The following is a 20,682-nucleotide window of genomic DNA, read 5'->3' on the forward strand; positions in this document are numbered from 1 at the left end:
TCTTCAGGTGAGGTCAGAGGTCAGTGTCTAGTGCAGGGCTGCCTGATCACTGCTTCTTCAGGTGAGGTCAGAGGTCAGTGTCTAGTGCAGGGCTGCCTGATCACTGCTTCTTCAGGTGAGGTCAGAGGTCAGTGTCTAGTGCAGGGCTGCCTGATCACTGCTTCTTCAGGTGAGGTCAGAGGTCAGTGTCTAGTGCAGGGCTGCCTGATCACTGCTTCTTCAGGTGAGGTCAGAGGTCAGTGTCTAGTGCAGGGCTGCCTGATCACTGCTTCTTCAGGTGAGGTCAGAGGTCAGTGTCTAGTGCAGGGCTGCCTGATCACTGCTTCTTCAGGTGAGGTCAGAGGTCAGTGTCTAGTGCAGGGCTGCCTGATCACTGCTTCTTCAGGTGAGGTCAGAGGTCAGTATCTAGTGCAGGGCTGCCTGATCACTGCTTCTTCAGGTGAGGTCAGAGGTCAGTGTCTAGTGCAGGGCTGCCTGATCACTGCTTCTTCAGGTGAGGTCAGAGGTCAGTGTCTAGTGCAGGGCTGCCTGATCACTGCTTCTTCAGGTGAGGTCAGAGGTCAGTATCTAGTGCAGGGCTGCCTGATCACTGCTTCTTCAGGTGAGGTCAGAGGTCAGTATCTAGTGCAGGGCTGCCTGGTCACTGCTTCTTCAGGTGAGGTCAGAGGTCAGTATCTAGTGCAGGGCTGCCTGGTCACTGCTTCTTCAGGTGAGGTCAGAGGTCAGTGTCTAGTGCAGGGCTGCCTGATCACTGCTTCTTCAGGTGAGGTCAGAGGTCAGTGTCTAGTGCAGGGCTGCCTGATCACTGCTTCTTCAGGTGAGGTCAGAGGTCAGTATCTAGTGCAGGGCAGGTGAGGTCAGAGGTCAGTGTCTAGTGCAGGGCTGCCTGATCACTGCTTCTTGGGGCACCGTGCTTTTTCCACACTGGAATCAGCTGCCAGGGTCCATCAATGACTCAGTTTCCATTGCTGCCTTCAAGGCCAGCCTTAAAACCCATTAATTTTACTCTGCCTTCCAATAGGGCGTGTACAAAAAAATTATCTACTCCTATGCTTTGTTTTTTTATTTAATTTGATTCATTTTAAATGTTTTTATGTTTTAAACCTTTTTGTTTATTTATTTTATTCTTATCTTTTTATTTTGTTCATTTTAATGTTTTCTTGTTTTAAACCTTTTATTTTATTTCCCTTCTGCTGTGAAGCACCTTGAGAGCTCACTGAGTTTAAAGTGTGCTATATAAATGAAATCTATTATCTATAAATGAAATAAATCTATTATTCTTCAGGTGAGGTCAGTATCTAGTGCAGGGCTGCCGGAACACTTTTTTTTTTTTTTATTATCTTTCTTCCCCTCCTTTTTTCCCGATTTTTCTCCCATCCCACCCTTCCTGGTTGTTGCGTACTTTCCCCTACTGTTGGTCCGGGAGACCGGAGACTGTCACATGCTTTCCTCCGACGCATGTGCAGGTTCTCACCGGGGAGAGTGTAGCGTGTGGGAGGCCGCACTATCTCTCCTCAGTTCCAACCCTCGCTGAGCAGGCGCCCCGACCGAACTGTAGGGGTCGCTGTCCACAACACCCAGGACCCACCCTTCAGCTTCCCCACCCCCTGATACAGCCAATTGTATCAGTGTGAGAGGCCAGCCAAGCTGATAGCAACGCCGGGAGCTGGATTCGAACAGGCAAATCCTAGTGTCTCCCGGTGTTGGTGACGAACGTAATCTCCGTGCGCCACCTGCCCCCCTGCCGGAACACTTTGACATCACATCACATCAGATAAGATCTTCCTTTATTGATCCCCTTGGGGGAAATTCGGGCGTCATAGCGGGAGGGGGGAGGTACAGGTATGGGCAGGGTAATAGTAGAAAGACATAAATACAGGCAATACAATTATAGTACAGTATAAAGTAAAAATAGGCAGTGTTTAAACGATATAACTAACTCTGAATATACGCCTATGAGCAGGGAGGCAGTGTGATCAAAGGTGCAGATGAGGGTCTGTATGCCCTATCAGTTGTATTATACATTACGGTAAATTATGGTTAAGATAAGATAAGATATTCCTTTATTCCTTAAACAAAGGGGAGGAAGCTTCTTCAGCTTCAGGCAGGGCTGCTCGGGGGAAACCACATCGTAACGGAACTGATGCATACTGATGAATACTATGTATTCCTAAAACATGTAAAAAGGTAAGAACTAATGTAAAAGCTAGATGTGTTTCAATTTTGGGAGTTAAATGATGGAATAGCCTTAGTGACGGGTTGAAGTTGTGTACTTCTCAGGGGAGATTTAAAAAAGCCTTAATAAAGGATAAAATAATTCAGGAGTACAGTTTTGAGTAAAGCATCAAACTTTTTTTTAATTCTTTTTATCTTGCACCATATTTTAATTTTTTTTTCTTATATTAAAATATATTTAGTTCTTAATAATTTGTAAAGGATAGGCAAAAATAAGCATGTGTTTCAGCCTATTCCTTTTCTTCGGTCGTTGATTTTGGATTTTGTGTGTGAGCTTGCCTTGAATATGTACATTTTTTTTTCTTTTTTTTTTGTAAGTCCACACAGGTGTGTTTTTGATTTGTCTGTAAACAAGACCGAAAAATAAACTTCATTCATTCATTCATGTAAAAACTAATTCAATGTAATTATTTTGTAATTCTTCTCCCTTGCACGCAGCTCCCCGTCCAGCGACTGCTACGAGCTGCGCTCCGAGCTCTACGAGGCCCTCCAGGGGGCCGTCCCCGACCTGCTGGCCATGAGCTCCGGCCCCCAGCCGGACTGGACCAGAGTCGTTACCCAGAGATGTGCCCTCAGCCCACAGGTACAGCAGCAGACTCTCCTGAGTCCTCCTAGGAATGTGGGGCTTTGTAATTCCCTGCATAGCTGTATATCTCGAATAACTACCCTTAGAAGTGACACGGACTGCAATTTCTATGACACATTGCGATAAACCGTGATCTAACCATGATCTAACCATGATCGGCAGGCAACAGGCAGATCAGACTGCAACCAGAACACTGAACTCTCCACACACAAGTACACATGAGCACACACACACACACAACACACATGCTGCAATCGCTTTAAACAAAATGTCACTTTAAACTAAATGGAAAGGTCACCTTAACCACTTTAAGGAAATAACTGATGTGGTTCTTGTATAGTTTAGATATAGCATTTAGTATAGCATAATGACAGAGTTAAAACTGACAAACTGTATATTGTATAGTAGTGTACATAGGACCCAGTGCCTTCTCAGGAATTTAGCATGTCTATTTCTATCATGCACATCTTATGTCTTCTTATTACCTGTTTTTTTTATGTCTATTTTATTATTAGTATTATTGCACAATCGATGCGGGCATGACCACCCGCATTTCACTGTATGCCCTGGTATGTATGTGACAAATAAAACTCTTGAATCTTGAACCATGTCAAACAATCTGCAGTCTTGGTCAGTGAGGACAAAACGTGTCAGAAAAGCCCCGTCAGAAGCAGTTCTGTTCTGCTGTGGTGGTTCCTACAGATTACACTTCCCCTCACGCTGCAGTCCAGCATGATTAGCTGGATTATCTCAACATGTGACTCTCCATACCTACTGATCTACACTATATGGCTTTACTTTCCTCCCCATATTGTGACCCCAGCCTCAGTCCAGAGGAACCAGTCTATAATATGTTCTATAATGTATTTTCAGTGTTCCTGGTCTTAAATGTAATAATGATGAATGATTTAGGCCTTTAAATGTTTTAAAAAATATTCTGAATGTATTGGATTCAGGAAGTTACTTCTATGTATCTTGTTCAAAATGTCTCTCTCTCTCTCCCTCTCTCTCAGGAGACGTGTGAGTCAGGCTGCCTCCTTCCCCGCTCCCTCTCCATACAGGTGTTATGGGCTCGTCAGGGTCTGCTGGATCAGCCCCACAGCTACATCCTGGGGGCTAAATACCTCTTCCTCTGCCACAGAGTTCAGGTAAATACCTCTTCCTCTTTCTCACAGTTCAGGTAAATACCTCTTCCTCTTCTTCCAGGAAGTTACTTCTATGTTTATAACTTCTCTGTATCTTGTTTAAATGTGGGAAGCGTCCAGGCTGCACAGTAAGCAGTAGGTAACATACAGGCTACACAGTAAGCAGTAGGTAACGTCCAGGCTGCACAGTAAGCAGTAGGTAACATACAGGCTACACAGTAAGCAGTAGGTAACGTCCAGGCTGCACAGTAAGCAGTAGGTAACGTCCAGGCTGCACAGTAAGCAACGTCCAGGCTGCACAGTAAGCAGTAGGTAACGTCCAGGCTGCACAGTAAGCAGTAGGTAACGTCCAGGCTGCACAGTAAGCAGTAGGTAACGTCCAGGCTGCACAGTAAGCAGTAGGTAACATCCAGGCTGCACAGTAAGCAGTAGGTAACGTCCAGGCTACACAGTAAGCAGTAGGTAACATACTATCAGCCCCCCCCCCCCCAATAATTCATATGCAATAAAAAAATAATTACCTTCATACTATTTTGCCAGTATGGCTGTGAAATAGGTATTAAATTATTCAAAGTGGTCTTAAAAAGGTCTTAAATTGAACTTGTTGAAACCTGCTTTCATATCTCAGGGAAATCATTAATTATTATTAGTGGTGGGACTCGATAAAATGTTTTAATCTTAATTAATTCAAGACTTTAATTAATCGAAATTAATCACATTTTAATCGCATATCAATATTTGATGCGAAAAGCAAAAAAAATCAATTCAAATGAATTTTGGTATACGAGTGAATCAATGAATATACATTATACATACGTTTAAGCAGCAAAATCCTGGGCCCTCATTCATCAACGTGTTCTACGCACAGATCTGTGCTTACCCTGTGCGTACGATCATTTCTAAGCAAAGAGTGGGATTCATCAATTTCGATTTGAACTTGACTCCGTGCTTACATCTACGCACAGGTCGGACCTGGCGTACCTCGCGCCCAGTGGTAGAATATCGTTACTACGCATAAGCACTCCTCAGTCCTGCATTAGTTTCAAGGCGGAAATAAGCTTCCGTGCATTAGTGTTCAACTTCTGTATGACCCGTAATTCATTATAGTTCATTGTAAAATAGCGACAGTAGTGTAATTATAACGGGCTCACACGCGAACAAGAGGTTGGCCTGCTTGTTTGGCACGGGGGGCAGACGCAAAACACCAACCTCCAAACACGATTAGATATTGTTTCAAATAAAAAGCAAACTATTTTGTGTGTCATGTTTCCAAATAAGATTGGTCACGAAATGCTTTCTACTTCAATTTGTTGGTTAGAATAGATGACCTCCGTTGAAACTTCACTGAGACTAACAGTCTATTTGTGAGCTCCCGCACAGATGTGATGATAATAATAATAACAATAATAATAATAGCTTCATTTTATATAGCGCCTTTCAAGAGACCCAAGGTCGCTTTACATAGATAGGGGGGGGGAATAACAAAGTAACAAACATAGTGGACAGACACACAACATATATATATGATGATGGAATTCATTCAAGATCCTCCACCCTCGGGTCTTTGCCACCGCGGCACGGTCCATCGTGATATTGGAGATGGATCGACCAATAGACTGTTACTGTAGCTGTCAAAGCTCCATCACAAATGCAGTTATGTGAATAGAAAGGGATTCCACTCAGTCAATGTTGCGATGCGCATTTGCCTGATACATGTTATTGCTGGATGCCGGGAGGAAGGCGATGCTGAATGTTTTCAATTCATTAAATAAAACGGATACTTTTTGCAAGGGTTTACTGACTGTCATACAAATGATCAACCAACTACATACTGTAACTTTTCAGTGCACGTTCTTATTTACATTGTGACAACAGCCTTGTGAGTTCCCGCAGTGACCCGCACACAGACATGATGGAATTCAAGTTCATGTTTGTATTGATCACATATAGGCAGGCTACACATGGCGTATCTGCTGCATACATGGCAGTAAGATTCATTGTTCTTGTATAGCTCTCGTATTATTGTTTATGTAGGCTACCCAATACTGACATCAAAATAGATTGTAGTATGCCTCTAGAAATCATATGCAGCAGGTAGAAAATTGACGGGAGATCCATCGCGATTTGGAATCAAATTGAGGAGAACTTTAATCCCTGGGTATTAATCAAACAACACGGGAAAAGGCAGTCATATTCCAGCGCGGTCTTTATTAGCCGACAACAAAATAGATGCCTCTAAAAATCATATAGCCAATCGAACACAACTAATAAAGGCATTCATATTACAGCACGGTTATAATGACACACAACCAACGCCAAACAGTGGTCAACGAACGGTCTTTATTAGTATTTTGAGCTGTCCAGGCAGAATTGCAGCAATGGTCTTAGGGAGCCGTTGATATCTGACATCACCGTTTACAAATCCGCCTTTTATTTATCCCATAATACGCGATAGTGTCTTCTTGGTTCGACAGCAGTGAATTCTCCGTGGAGTTTCTCAGAGTACCGCTCGGGTCAGTCCATTATTTCACATCCCATGGGGGGTGTTTCCTCACTTTCATGACCATATATGGATAATCATGCACGAGCATTGACGGTAGAACAAAGTTCTACGGAGGAGCGTAGAGCCTGCGTACGCGCCGTGTGATGAATCCCGACTTCCCTGTGCGTACACTAGTTCTACATTCCGTGCTTACGTGTGGAAATAGAACATATTCTACGTCCACGTTGATGAATGAGGGCCCTGGAGTTTAGCTACTACACAGACTAACAGATCAATGCAATTTTGAACAAAGTGCAGCAATTTTAGGAATAATATATATATATAGCGCAAAGGACCTTTTGTAAACTCAAGCACTTTCGAGGTAAAATTAAAACGCAGTACTTTCAAGTACATTCGAGAACAGTTGACCATTTGGAAGACTCTTGATTGATCTCAATTTCTTTTTCAGTATTCTGTATGAACAAACCAGACTAAGAAAAAAAGTAATTTGCGATTTATTATACTTTATACAGTACTTATAGCACATGCACGAGTTTGGTCTCCTTTGAATGGTAACATTCTTACACAATAAAGAAAAATCATCATGCGATTAACCCATTCTCTGCCACCACTTTGATCATCCTAAACCATTCTCTGCCAGCGCTATTTGTCTATGGAGATGTTCACCTTCTTTGCAGGGCTATAACTTTTTAAATTGTATTGCTAAATTGACATTACTATGGCCCATTCAACATCAATTATCTATCGTTCAGGATGTAGGAAAGTTTTACTTTTTCATTCACACATTCATACGAAAGTGTTTGGCAACTCGCCGATCGGCCACCAGGTGGCGGTATTGAAGCGTTGCAGAGTTGTGATGGCTCCCGCAGCATATGACAAGGCTCCGTGGGTGAAATATGAATTCCATGACGAAAATATGAACTTGAAACACGCTGTACAGCGATATTGGCAGACAACGCATGGCGGGCAATAACGCTGAACAGCGATTTTGGCGGGGAATGGGTTAAATGCATCAATCTTTTTTTACTTTTAATTCTTTCTGTAGTTAATTAATCGAAATTAATGAAATAAAGTCCCAGCCCTAATTATTATTGTTTTTAAACCATCTTTCATGTCTCCTTCCCCCCAGTGCCCCCTCTCCTCCCCTCTGACCGTCACCACGGAGGTGAGGTTTGTTGACACCACGGTTTACCCAGAAGCCCCCAGGGGCTCGCCGCAGCCCACCTGGAGGTTCCCCTTCGGTTTCTTCAGTCGAGGAGCCGCGGAGCTGGACGGACAGACTGCCAGTGCCGCGGCCGGTGTCGCCTGACGCGTTAGTTACAGTAACCATGGTGACGGGGTTAGTTATCCACGTGGTAGCCGGTTCTGCTCCCAAAAGAATGTATGTTTTCGACCGTTGGTTCTGCGTTTTGAATTTCTAAATACTTAGTCTCAGGTAGACTATCTTAGTATTGTGCCTCATCTCCATTAGCCGTGTTCAGCCTGGCTGGGGCTAGCTATGGTCTAGTATGGTATGGTTTGGTTTGTGAAGAGGAAGTCTTTAATTGTCATGCAGATTAACACACACACATGCGAGATGGGCGACACACAGGAATACACACACACACACACACACATGCACTGAGTCGCTCCCAGCAGCCCCCCCCCCCCCAGGGCTGCTGGGAGCAGACATGGGTCTGCGGCGTGGGGCTACGCCCGGGGATCAATCCAAGTGCTCCTGTCCCCTCATGTTAGCAATCTGTTCTGCATGTTTTTCCATTGGGTTTATCTTATTGGGAGGGGAACCCTTGCAAGCACGGGGAGAACATGCAAACACCACACAGAAAGGTAAACTTTCCGGTTGCTAGGCTAAACCCTGGCTAGTGGAGACAAGGCCACAGCACGGCTAAACCCTGGCTAGTGGAGACAAGGCCACAGCACGGCTAAACCCTGGCTAGTGGAGACGAGGCCACTGTACGGCTAAACCCTGGCTAGTGGAGACAAGGCCACAGCACGGCTAAACCCTGGCTAGTGGAGACAAGGCCACAGCACGGCTAAACCCTGGCTAGTGGAGACAAGGCCACAGCACGGCTAAACCCTGGCTAGTGGAGACGAGGCCACAGCATGGCTAAACCCTGGCTAGTGTAGACGAGGCATTAGTCTCGGGAATTAATTGTCTAGAAATGAATTACAGACTTCTACCACTGAAACCACAGTTTTATGTAGATCAGTGATTTCGTTGTTAATGATGTTTTTGTACTGCAGAGAATCACATGTCTTGTTGTTAGTGTTTTTGTACCGCAGAGAATCACATGTCTTTTGTACAAAATGAAAACTGTACATATCTTTCCAAAATACATTAATTTATTTTTTTGTACATTTACTAGAATACAGACGTTTCTTTTTAACAAGCAGCTGTTTCTGAGTCGTCATTTCACTGAGGCAACGACACGTTGCTTGCACGTAGCTCCTCCCCCTCGCTCGCACGTAGCTCCTCCCCCTCGCTCGCACGTAGCTCCTCCCCCTCCCCCCTCTCGCTCGCCCCCCTCTGGCCCGGAGAGGGGTTCCTGTGCGTCCGCCTCTCCCGCTGTCCCGCCCGGCTCTCCCGCTGTCCCGCCCGGGTGACGTAGTTGAGGAGGTGGACGATGGCGGCAGGCGTGATGCCAGGCAGACGGGTGGCAGCGCCGAGCTGGAAGACAAGACGGTGAAACGAACCAGAATCCAGGTCAATTCACGGAGACCAATTCAGAAGGTTAAAAGGAACACGGAAACATTTTGGGAAATTAGCTTACAGTCTTCTCCAGAGAGAGACAAGAAGATAGATACCAGCTTCCTCTCTGTGCGTTCAGTAGAAAGCTATCTGGCAGGGGGTGCTCCAGTAGCACACCATGTACCGCGCTGCGTCGTGGAATACCGTGCTGCGTCACGGATATGGTTGACTCCGAGTTCAATTCCCGGACTCGCCGTCATTTGCCGAATGTCTTCCCCTGCTCTCTCTCCCGTTTCACCCTACAACTGTCGGTCATGCTTGACCAGAAAAGCGATAAACGCTAAAAAATGAAGTTAAAAAAAAAAAAAAAAAAGCTATCTGGCTGCATGTTAGCTTAGCACAATGAATGGAAGCTGACAGTACCGGTTAGCCTAGGCATTGTCCAACTAACACCTCTCCCGAAGGCTAACCGGCACTGTCCGCTTCCATTCATTGTGCTAAGCTAGGCTAACGTGCAGCCAGATAGCTTAGATGAAATAACTGCTTTTATTTACTGGCTTGTCATCAACTACACGTGGCAGGGTTCCCACAGACATTGCACAATTAAATTCAAGGACTTTTAAGTACTTTCCCAAGCACTATTTTTTCATTTTCAAGGATGTCACTTGAAGGATACAATTCACTTTTAAATGCTGTTTTTAATGAGGAAAACAGTTGGAGCGAGTGAGACAGCGACTCGTCAGATTTTATTAAAACGGAACCAAAAAAATATTATTTCTTGATTCAGAACAATTTGATCATGGATAAGATAAGATAAGATAAGATATTCCTTTATTAATCCCCTTGGGGAAATTCGTGACACACATACAGCTCAACGTCTCATAAATGATATTAACAACAACACAATCATTACATTTTTACAGTAACAATGGCACAGCATAAATTCAACAGACATGTACATTTGTTGACACATGTCAGCATTACAGGAGGCCTGAGACACTGTATGCGATAGTCGGCTGCATTCCACCATGTGAACACAGTGGATCGCGCCTGGTGAACTGGAGGGGGGGCGGAGTGGGGGGGGGGGGGGGGGGCATTGGAAATTCGGGTAAGGAAGTTGGTTGTGGAGCAGTCAAGGGGGGGCCCCCACCGTCGCGCATCAGAGGCAGCCTACGTATGGCTGTGGCGCCAGATGAGTCACAACAGCAGGTGCGGATGGGGTGAGGGGGGTGGGTGGGGGTAGGGGGGGGCCTCATCAATCTTATCGCTTCCAGCTAGTACAGACCGTCTCCTCTTTCCCAGAATCACACATCGCCGGAGAGTCAACTCCTCCGCGTTGACCTTGGCCTCGGTCCGTTCCACAGCAGAAAGGATAGGGAGGGTGTGGGAAGGGGGAGGGGGGGGGGGGGTGATAACATGCAGCTCGAGGCAGATATGCCGCATATAGTTAAAATCAGGTCAATTTTGTCTAATCATCGTCACCATCGTCGTATCCCCTATTACGGTACGGTGGCATTTTTATTTTCACGTCCCTAATTTCCGACGTGATGTCCAGTATGGCCTGTGACCGCGAAAGTTCCTCCGCATGGTTAGAAGCAAGTCTCTCAAGTTCTCTCTGTTCGTCTACATGATAGAGTTCGCCTCTTTCCAACATGGTCTTGGAGCTCAATTGTTCATCACCGCGCAGGGTACTTAGATCAGCGATCTTCTTAAACAGTTCCATAAGGTTTTCCTTGATCCCGGCCAGATCCCTGGCCAGGGAAATCAACTTCTTCCGAATTAGCTTCAGACAGTACCAGATCCAGCAGCTGACGGTGCCCAGGCCGAGCAGCATGACAATTAGAAGATATACGTCCTCAACGTCGTTTATCTCCAGTGGGAAAAAGCATATTGCGAGCCAGGTCCCGTATGAATTTATGGTGTATCCCGCCTGATAGCTCCCAAGAGGGCATAATGGGTCATCCGCATTCTGCTTCCTTGTAGAGAATATGCGATCAATCGCTGTAAAAGCCCAGCTTATTAGATCCATATTACGGTCAAAAGTCGAGTTGAGTTGAGGATTCTGCTGTAAAAAGAAAGAAGAAAAAGGCCAAAATGTCTGAGCGCTCTCCAGCGAGTGCAGATCTAGGCTCCGGTGAAACGAGCTGTAAGGGCTGGTACGGACGTCTCCAAGCGGATAAGAGAGAGGCCTTGAGGTGTTTTCTCTGGAGGAGGGAGAGGAGATAAAAAATGCGACTGCTCCTGGGAAGAGAGAGTAGGGAACCATGCGAATGGTTGATTTCAATTTCAAGGACTTTTTAAGCACCTTGTTAAAAAATGGGCTGTTTTCAATGAATTCCAGGCCTTGACTTTAAAAAATATATATATTTAAGCACTTTAGAATAGAATAGAAATACTTTAATCATCCCGAGGGAAATTTGACACTACAAATCGCTCACAGTAGACATTTAGATTTTAGACAGAACAAAGTCGCCTAAATTGCCTAAGAATAGAATAGGCCTAAGAATAAGATAATAATAATAGAGTACGGACCGGGATTCACATTTCGTATGTTACCGGTATGTATATACATTCTAGTATAAAATATACAGTAAAAATATACAGTCTTCAGTAAGTGTAATATTGAACAGTGTTGTTTTAAAAAAAACTTTAAGCACTTCAAGGACCGTGTGCGAACCCTGACGCGGGCGCACAGGAAGAACATACTGACTCACCGTCGTGGGTCGAACCCGGTCCAGAATCTCTCTGACCTCATTGGACAGAGACGCCGTCAGGGAGAAGTAGTCCATGTCTGGGGGCAGGGAGAGACTCTCCTCCCTCCGCAGTCTCTCCATCTCCCTCTTCTGCAGGTCACAGTGGGGCCTGTACACAGCTGGAGAGAGAGAGACCACAGAGGCATGGAGATCAGTGTCACAGTCAGACGTTGAAGGGGGAGGCTGAACTCTTAGTGGTTACAGGGGAACTTCACATGTTCAGTCCTGGAGCACAGGAAGAACATAGGGCTGTACCAAATGTAATTTTTTAACATTCAAAGCTTCTATTGAAGTATTCCAACGAAGCTTCGAATGTCTGTCGTCATATTTTATGACGTAATCCAAAAAAATATATTTCTTTTTAATTCTTTTTATAAATATCCTCAAACTAAATCCTCAATTTGAATAAAGTGATTAATCCGATTAAATGAGTCTTAAAAAAAAGAAAAAAAAATCTACTTTCTTTAACACATTGGGTGCCATGCAGTATGCCCATCTTATACCACTCTGCCAGTGCTATAACCCTATGGAGTGGCTCACCTTCTTTGCAGGGCTATAACTTTTTAAATATTTTAGCTATATCGACATTACTATGGCCCATTCAACATCGGTTATCTATCGTTCCGGATGTGGGAACGTTATATTTTTCCATTCATACATTGTCGTGTTAGTACCCGGTATTCACTGACATCTTCAACCTGTCCTTGGAACAGGCTGTCATCCCCACCTGTCTGAAGAAGTCCACCATCATCCCTGTACCCAAAAAATCTACGCCCGCTTGCCTCAACGACTACCGCCCTGTAGCCCTCACCTCCATAGCCATGAAGTGCTTTGAGAAGCTAGTGAAGGGCTACATCTGTTCCTCCCTCCCCATCAACCTGGACCCTCTGCAATTTGCATATCGCCCCAACAGGTCCACGGAGGACGCCATAGCCCATGTGCTGCACACAGCAGCATCACATCTGGACAAGAGGCAGGGGAACTATGTGAGAATGCTGTTCATCGACTACAGCTCAGCATTCAATACCATAGTCCCCTCCAAACTCATAGCCAAGCTCAGGGACCTGGGCTTGAACTATGACCTGTGCCAGTGGGTCTTGGACTTCCTGACGGGCAGACCCCAGGTGGTAAGAGCCGGCAACTGCACCTCCTCATCCATCACGCTCAACATAGGGGCCCCCCAGGGCTGTGTTCTGAGCCCCCTCCTCTACTCCCTGTACACACATGACTGCGTAGCACAGCGGAACAACAACACCATCATCAAATTTGCTGATGACACAGTAGTGGTGGGCCTGATCTCTGCCAACGACGAAAGGGCCTACCTGGAAGAGGTAGAGAACCTGTCACAGTGGTGTCAGGAGAACTGCCTCTCCCTGAACGTCAGCAAAACAAAAGAGATGATTGTGGACTTCAGGAGGTCGGGGGTCAAGGACTACAGCCCCCTCAGCATCGACGGGGCACCGGTTGAGAGAGTGAACAGTTTCAAGTACCTCGGAGCCCACATATCCAAGGACTTGACATGGACCACACACATTGACAGTGTTGTGAAGAAGGCACGACAACGCCTCTACTTCCTCAGGCGCCTAAGGAAGTTCCAAGTCAGTCAGAAGATCCTTAGGAACTTCTACTCATGTACAATAGAGAGCATCCTGACCGGCAACATCACCTCCTGGTTTGGGAATAGCACTGCACAAGACCGTAGCAGACTACAAAGAGTGACACGTTCAGCCGAACGCACAATTGGAGGGGGGCTTCCCACCCTCCAGAACATTTACAACAAGCGGTGCAAGGGGAAGGCTAAGAGAATTATTAAGGACTCGAGCCACCCGAACAACTGCCTCTTTGAACTGCTGCCGTCAGGCAAGCGATACCGGAGTCTTAAGGCGAGCACAGAAAGACTCAGAAGGAGCTTCTATCCCCAGGCCATCAGGCTGCTAAACGAACAATAATCGCTAAACGAACAATAATCACTATGCAACAACCATCAAATGCACACAGCACACACACCCACACGCACACACTCACTCAAACAAACAACACACTGCAGCACCCACTCTCCACACTTTAGATCACACAAACACACTTACACTTTATATTTATTGATAAAGGATTTGCACTACAACTCGTACACCTACTGTGAATTGTACCTAAACTGCACCTCGGCCATTTATGCCTTGCACTATATAGTATTGTATATTAGTACACTGCACAGTATTGTATATTGTATGGTAACTACGTCTACGAACATTGTACATATGTCTAAACTGAACACTGTGACCTCTTTTTTACTTCTAATTTTTACTATGTTTTTATTTCATACTTATCTTGTCATGCACAGTCTCTGGAGCGCAACAGTAAGAAGCATTTTGTACAAAAGTATTCTGTACTTCTCTATGACAACTATTAAAGAAACTTGAACTTGAACTTGAACTAGTACCGTCGAGAATATAAGTGTTTTTAGACTGTATAGCAGTAATTCCTAGAATGCGTGCTATAGGCCCCTGACGCGTATTATACATTATCGATTGGTGTTTCGTGCCTATACACGCTATATTAAAAATGTCAAATGCATATGATAGCTATACATTATGCTCCATCATGCGTGAAGGAAAGGGGGGGGGGGTCGTTTATGATTCCTTGATTGTCACTAACGGCTTTCTTTAGTAAGACACCATACGTTGATCGGACAGATTGCAATGAAATAAATGGACAATCGAGCTGGAAATAACGTTAGATTCCTCTTACCTGTGGCTGATGCGTCCGGAGATATTTTTAAAAAATAATTTGAAGTCGATCTGCTAGATCCATTTTCCGCAATAAACGCCGAAAGCATATTGATTCTTGCGCCTCGAAAGCGATCCAATGCACTAGAGTGTGTATATTGATCCATGTTACAAGATATGTCTGCCGGAGGATTTCCCCCAATGCACCGAGTGCCACTTCCAGTTTAGAGTGGAGTGTAACTCGCCCGAAATCCACCAGGCGGCGGTATTGAGGCGTTGCAATATCAGACAGGGTCCAGCTGGCTCCCGGAGGCTTCCTGGATGAATTATGAATGCCAATAGCGAATAAAAGAAACAACGATCATAAAAACGAGTTTACTCGTTGTTTGGCACTCAACGCATGGCGGCCAATAACGAGTATACTCGTCATTGGCAATTAATGTGTTAATGAATATAACTCATCAGTTTCGTCAACATAAATAATCTAATAAAGGCACGTTGGAACGAAAGTGATGGTGACGTCTTGATGGAGCGCCGAGTGCCAAGCGGATGCAGATAGGCTACATCATTTATGATAAATGTTTTATTTTAATCTTTATGACGAGTCATATACTATAATAGTATAATACTATAATATTAGTGTAGCCTAATCTTTATCTGCAACTGTGAAGAAAAACCCCATTGGTTTAAACAGAATGAATAGACACATAAAAAATATTAAAAAAATTTAATAAAAAAATAAAAAATGTAAAATTCGAATGTTGATTTTGAATTCTAATGTCAACATTATGAATGAAGCTTTGAACTATTCGGTACAGCCCTAATACTGACTGAACTATCCTGGGACACGGGAAGAACATACTGACTGAACTGTCCTGGGACACGGGAAGAACATACTGACTGAACTGTCCTGGGGCACAGGAAGAACATACTGACTGAACTGTCCTGGGGCACAGGAAGAACATACCGACTGAACTGTCCTGGGGCACAGGAAGAACATACTGACTGAACTGTCCTGGGGCACAGGAAGAACATACCGACTGAACTGTCCTGGGGCACAGGAAGAACATACTGACTGAACTGTCCTGGGGTACAGGAAGAACATACTGACAACTGTCCTGGGGCACAGGAAGAACATACTGACTGAACTGTCCTGGGGCACAGGAAGAACATACTGACTGAACTGTCCTGGGGCACAGGAAGAACATACTGACTGAACTGTCCTGGGGCACAGGAAGAACATACTGACTGAACTGTCCTGGGACACAGGAAGAACATACTGACTGAACTGTCCTGGAGCACAGGAAGAACATAATATGAATTCTTAAAAAGTGATGTCTTGTATCTCTTACCCTCTATCTCGAGTCTTTCTGAGAACTCCATGTGAGGTGAAAGGCATTCTGGGAAGGCCGAGGCCAACATCTCGAAGGACACGTCTTTATATTGTAACATATCCAGTCCGCTGTAAGAGAAGGATTCATGCAGCAGTTAAGATGGAACGTTTAGTTGAGTTGAGTCAAATGTTTTGTCATCATGCAGCACAAGTACAGTACAACAAAAAGAAGTTTGGCTTCCAGTGCAAATGTAACAGTAAAGTGCAACAGAAATATATAATGTACAGGTGATTAAACTGGGTATAACATATGAGGATTATATGCAGGTATGTACAGACAGATAAAAATGTATATATGGTAAGAATAAATATATATGTGGTATATACACCATTATTGTACATACTATCATACAGTTATATACATCAACAGTACATGTTTCTACTGATTAATATCACATCAACAGTACATGTTTACTGATTAATATCACATCAACGGTACAGGTTTGTATGGATTAATATAACAACAGTACATGTTTACGATTAATATCACATCAACGGTACAGGTTTGTATGGATTAATATCACATCAACAGTACATGTTTACTGATTAATATCACATCAACAGTACATGTTTACTGATTAATATCACATCAATAGTACATGTTTCCACTAGGGCTGAGCCCAAATGTTCAGACCTTCATTCGTTATGTTGGCGTTTGAATTTTAAATCAACATTAGAATTTTTTATTTTTAATAATCTTTTTTCTTTTTATATATATATATATATTTTTTATGCGTCTATTCATTCTGTTTAAACTAATGGGTTTTTTCTTCACAGTTGCAGATAAAGATTAGGCTACACTAATATTATAGTATTATACTATATGATTAGTCATAAACATTTAAATAAAACATTTATCATAAATTATGTAGCCTATCTGCATCCGCTTGGCACTCGGCGCTCCATCAAGACGTCACCATCACATTCGTACCAACCGTGCCCTTATTGGATTATTTATGTTGACAAAACTGATGAGTTATATTCATTAAATAAAGTTGATTAAATTTTTTAAGAGACTCATTTAATCAGATTAATCACTTTATTCAAATTGAGGATTCAGTTTGAGGACATTTTATATAAAAAGAATTTAGATTTTAAATTAAGATTTTTGTAATTAACTCATTCAGTGCCACCGCTTAATCCATGAGATGGCGCTAGTGCGCCACCGCTGTAAATCAATGGGGGGACTGCGAGATTTGCGAGTCCTTAAAATATATCTTAAAGTATAGCTATGGGTCTAATACACCCGTCGATTATCAGTTAGTTGCATCCAGTCAACATGTACAAAACGGATTGTTTTTTCATCGGTACATTTCCGTTTTATAGCCTTTTGAATATGAGTATAACTTTGGGTGCCTCCGAGTAATTCCAGAGAAAGACTGATAATAGCGTTTTAGTGGAATACACTGATTATCGCATCTTCCTGAAATCAACGCTAGATTCAGGGTTTCCGTTAGAAAAAATTGTTGCCGGCCTCAGTGTCCGGTAGATTTCAATCTACCGGTCAAATGAGAGAAATTCCGGTCAGAGTTTATTGAGCTTAAAAACAATTGATAGGCAAAAGAATGACAACAAAACAAAAGAATGACATCATCAAGGCATGTAGATTTATAATATTTTTACTTAAAACTAGGCTACTTTTGCGTATAAAGTCATTATATTCCAAATAAAATAAGTCCCGAGACTCGTGCTGCTGCCGACTTTAGATTTATCTTTTTTTATTGGAAGAATTAGTACATATTTATACATTTCAGTTATCAAAATTATACAACTTCCATTTCCTTCCTCATTCCTATCCCCTAATCCCACCCATCCCACCCAGTGAGGGCGACGACAAACATACATGAAAAAAAAAAAAAAGGAAAAAAAGAGATATAAATAAAAAATAGACATTTAAATAATTAAACAAAAGTACAGATGTGGCAGAGAAAGCTACGCAAAAGAAAAATGAAGTCAAATTAAAATAAAACAAAGATAAAACAGAGATATTTTTATATATACATACCGTAATAATAATATATAATATAAGTGTTACTCTCCATTTTAGTAGCGTAACTTCCAGATGGTAAAACAAATAAAATGGAGAGTAAATTTAACACCCTTAGCAGACCACCACAATGCCATCTCCCTAGCCATGCGTGGGCTAGCAGTGTCATGAAGGTAGATAGGGGGTGGAGGGGGGTCATGGGGTCCCAAGATTGGATGGAGTCATATGGGTTTTGAAATGGGATAGGAAGGGCTGCCATGTTTTGTGGAAGATATCCGTGTGGCCTTGTGTAGTAAATCTGATTTTCTCTATATGTATAAGAGACATGACATCCCTCATCCAGTGTAAGTGTGAAGGGGGAGTGGCTGCCTTCCAGTTGAATAGGATGAGGCGTCTGGCAATGAGTGAGGCAAAGGCCATGGCATTGGATTGCCCAATAGATATTGTAGCGTTTTCCGGTGTCAAGCCAAATAGTGCAATAAGAGGGCATGGGTCAATGTTCATAAAAAATATGTCTGAATAAGATTTAAAAATGGAAGTCCAGAAAGGGGCCAGTACTGGGCAATGCCAGAACATATGGATAAGTGAGCCAGGGGCTTGGTGACACCGGTCGCATGTGGGATCCATGCCAGGATTTATCTTCGCCAGTCTAGTCTTTGACCAATATAGACGGTGGAGGAGCTTGAACTGTATCAGTGAATGGCGGGCACATATTGAAGAAGAGTGTATTCGGGCAAGAGCGTTTTCCCATTCTTTGTCTGTAAATTGATGATTTAGATCGGACTCCCAGTTTTGTCTTATAGCCAATACTGAGGAGGGTAGGGATAGGGATATGATGTTATATAGTTTAGATATTGAGCCTTTGATTACAACCTTCACCTCCAAGATGCGATCGATCAAAGTTTTTGGGGGTGTATGGGGGAACTGGTCAAATTTGCTCTTAACAAAATCACGTATCTGTAGATATCTGAACAAATTTGTTTTTGGTAAGTTAAACTTTAGGGACAGTTGTGTGAAAGACATGAAAGACCCTGATGTAAACAAGACGAAAGTCTTTCTCTGGTCTGCATCCCCTTAACAATTGTATGTATTGAGCTGTACTGTACTGTACCCATTCTGCAATCTGTTAATAAACTTTTCAAAGAACTGTCTTGGTACAAATCATAAATGTTCAGAATGCCCTTCTTAAACCAGTTGCTGAAGGTTTCATCCACCATAGAGGGAGGGAAAAGGAAGTTTTTGTGGACAGGTGACGACTGTGACATGGCGTGGAGACCAAAGTGTTTTCTAAACTGGGACCAGATCCGGAGGGAGTGTTGTACTAAGAGGTTGTTGGTATACTGGGCGGTTGTGACTGGGAGCGAGGAGCAGACTAAGGATTGCAAAGATGTTCTAGAACAAGATGCCCTTTCCATGTCCACCCATGCCGGTACCCACTGACAGAGTCCGTAGTGGGAGTGACTCCAGTAGAGAATGCTGTGAATATTTGCAGCCCAATAGTAGACCAAGAAATTGGGTAGTGCGAAGTCTCCCTGTGATTTAGGCTTCTGGAGGGCCGTTTTATTTATTCGGACTGGGCGTTTGTTCCAAATAAAATCTGATATTGCCTTGTCGAGGGCTTTAAAAAATGACTTTGGAATAAAGGTTGGAATATTTTGAAATAAGTACAGAAATTTCGGTAATGTGTTCATTTTCACAGTGTTCACTCTGCCAACAAGTGATAAAGGAAGTGATGACCATCTGATAAAATCCTGCTTGGTGCGCTCCAGTAGAGGGGTGAAGTTGGACGCTATGAGATTAGAATGTTTATGTGTTATCGTTATGCCAAGGTAACGGAAGCTGCTTGGGGAAAGCTTGAAGGGGAACCTAGAGGGGGGGATATTTCTAGCTAAGGAATTTATGGGGAAGAGTTCACTCTTGTTTAAGTTTAATTTATAGCCAGAAAAAACACCAAACTCGTGTAGTATGTGAAGGACACGTGGAAGTGTGGCCGCTGGATCCGCGATATACAACAGGACATCGTCCGCATATACTGTAGCGAGATTCTTTGTTCCTGTCCATTTCTGATGATGCCTTGGACATGGCGGTCCTTGCGAAAGGAAATAGCTAGTGGCTCGATCGCTAGTGCAAATAGTAGCGGAGAGAGAGGGCAACCCTGTCTTGTACCGCGTTGTAGGGGGAAATATTCCGAAGTCACATAATTTGTTCGAACTGATGCCACTGGAGAGGAGTATAAAAGTTTGACCCAGGACACAAATTTCTCGCCGAAACCGAATTTCTGCAGAGTATAGAATAAATAGTCCCATTCAACCCGTCCAAAGGCCTTCTCTGCGTCTAGCGCAACAACGACCTCTGCAACGGGAGACTCGGTGGATGAGTAAATTATATTCATAAGGCGCCGCAGGTTGAAAAAAGCCATTCTATCCTTCACAAAGCCAGACTGGTGTGTGTGTGTGTGTGTGTGTGTGTGTTAGTTATATGGAAAAGGCAGGTTTGGTGCCACTATGCACCTTTATAAAACAACATACCCCATGGCCCAAACATTTGGGGTAGAACTCTAACCAAAGAGAGATATCTTACATTCTACTGGTCTAAACAGGCAGTACCTGTCTCTTGAGGGGGTGGACTACAATGAGATTCCAAACAGGGGTTTAGGTGTATACATTGT

General features: G+C 43.5%; 2 protein-coding genes across 2 annotated transcripts in view; one reads left to right on the top strand and one right to left on the bottom strand.

The window, feature by feature from the left end:
* LOC311236007 (uncharacterized protein) overlaps positions 1-8,814 on the top strand; it is a 29,199-nt gene extending 20,385 nt beyond the window's left edge. The window contains exons 12-14 of the mRNA XM_084323576.1: positions 2,674-2,818; positions 3,835-3,969; positions 7,599-8,814. Coding sequence (XP_084179702.1) covers positions 2,674-2,818; positions 3,835-3,969; positions 7,599-7,778 — 460 coding nt within the window. The 3' untranslated portion in view covers positions 7,779-8,814. The remainder of the gene's footprint in view (positions 1-2,673; positions 2,819-3,834; positions 3,970-7,598) is intronic.
* A 68-nt stretch (positions 8,815-8,882) lies between these two features.
* mto1 (mitochondrial tRNA translation optimization 1) overlaps positions 8,883-20,682 on the bottom strand; it is a gene marked incomplete at its 3' end in the record, with an annotated part of 42,914 nt that continues 31,114 nt past the window's right edge. Inside the window, exons 12-14 of the mRNA XM_084322931.1 lie at positions 15,987-16,096; positions 11,873-12,030; positions 8,883-9,137 (exon numbers count right to left, since the gene is read on the bottom strand). Coding sequence (XP_084179057.1) covers positions 8,883-9,137; positions 11,873-12,030; positions 15,987-16,096 — 523 coding nt within the window. The remainder of the gene's footprint in view (positions 9,138-11,872; positions 12,031-15,986; positions 16,097-20,682) is intronic.

Source organism: Notolepis coatsorum, assembly GCF_963971535.1.
Source record: "Notolepis coatsorum genome assembly, chromosome: 10".
NCBI classification, from domain to species: Eukaryota; Metazoa; Chordata; class Actinopteri; order Aulopiformes; family Paralepididae; genus Notolepis; species Notolepis coatsorum.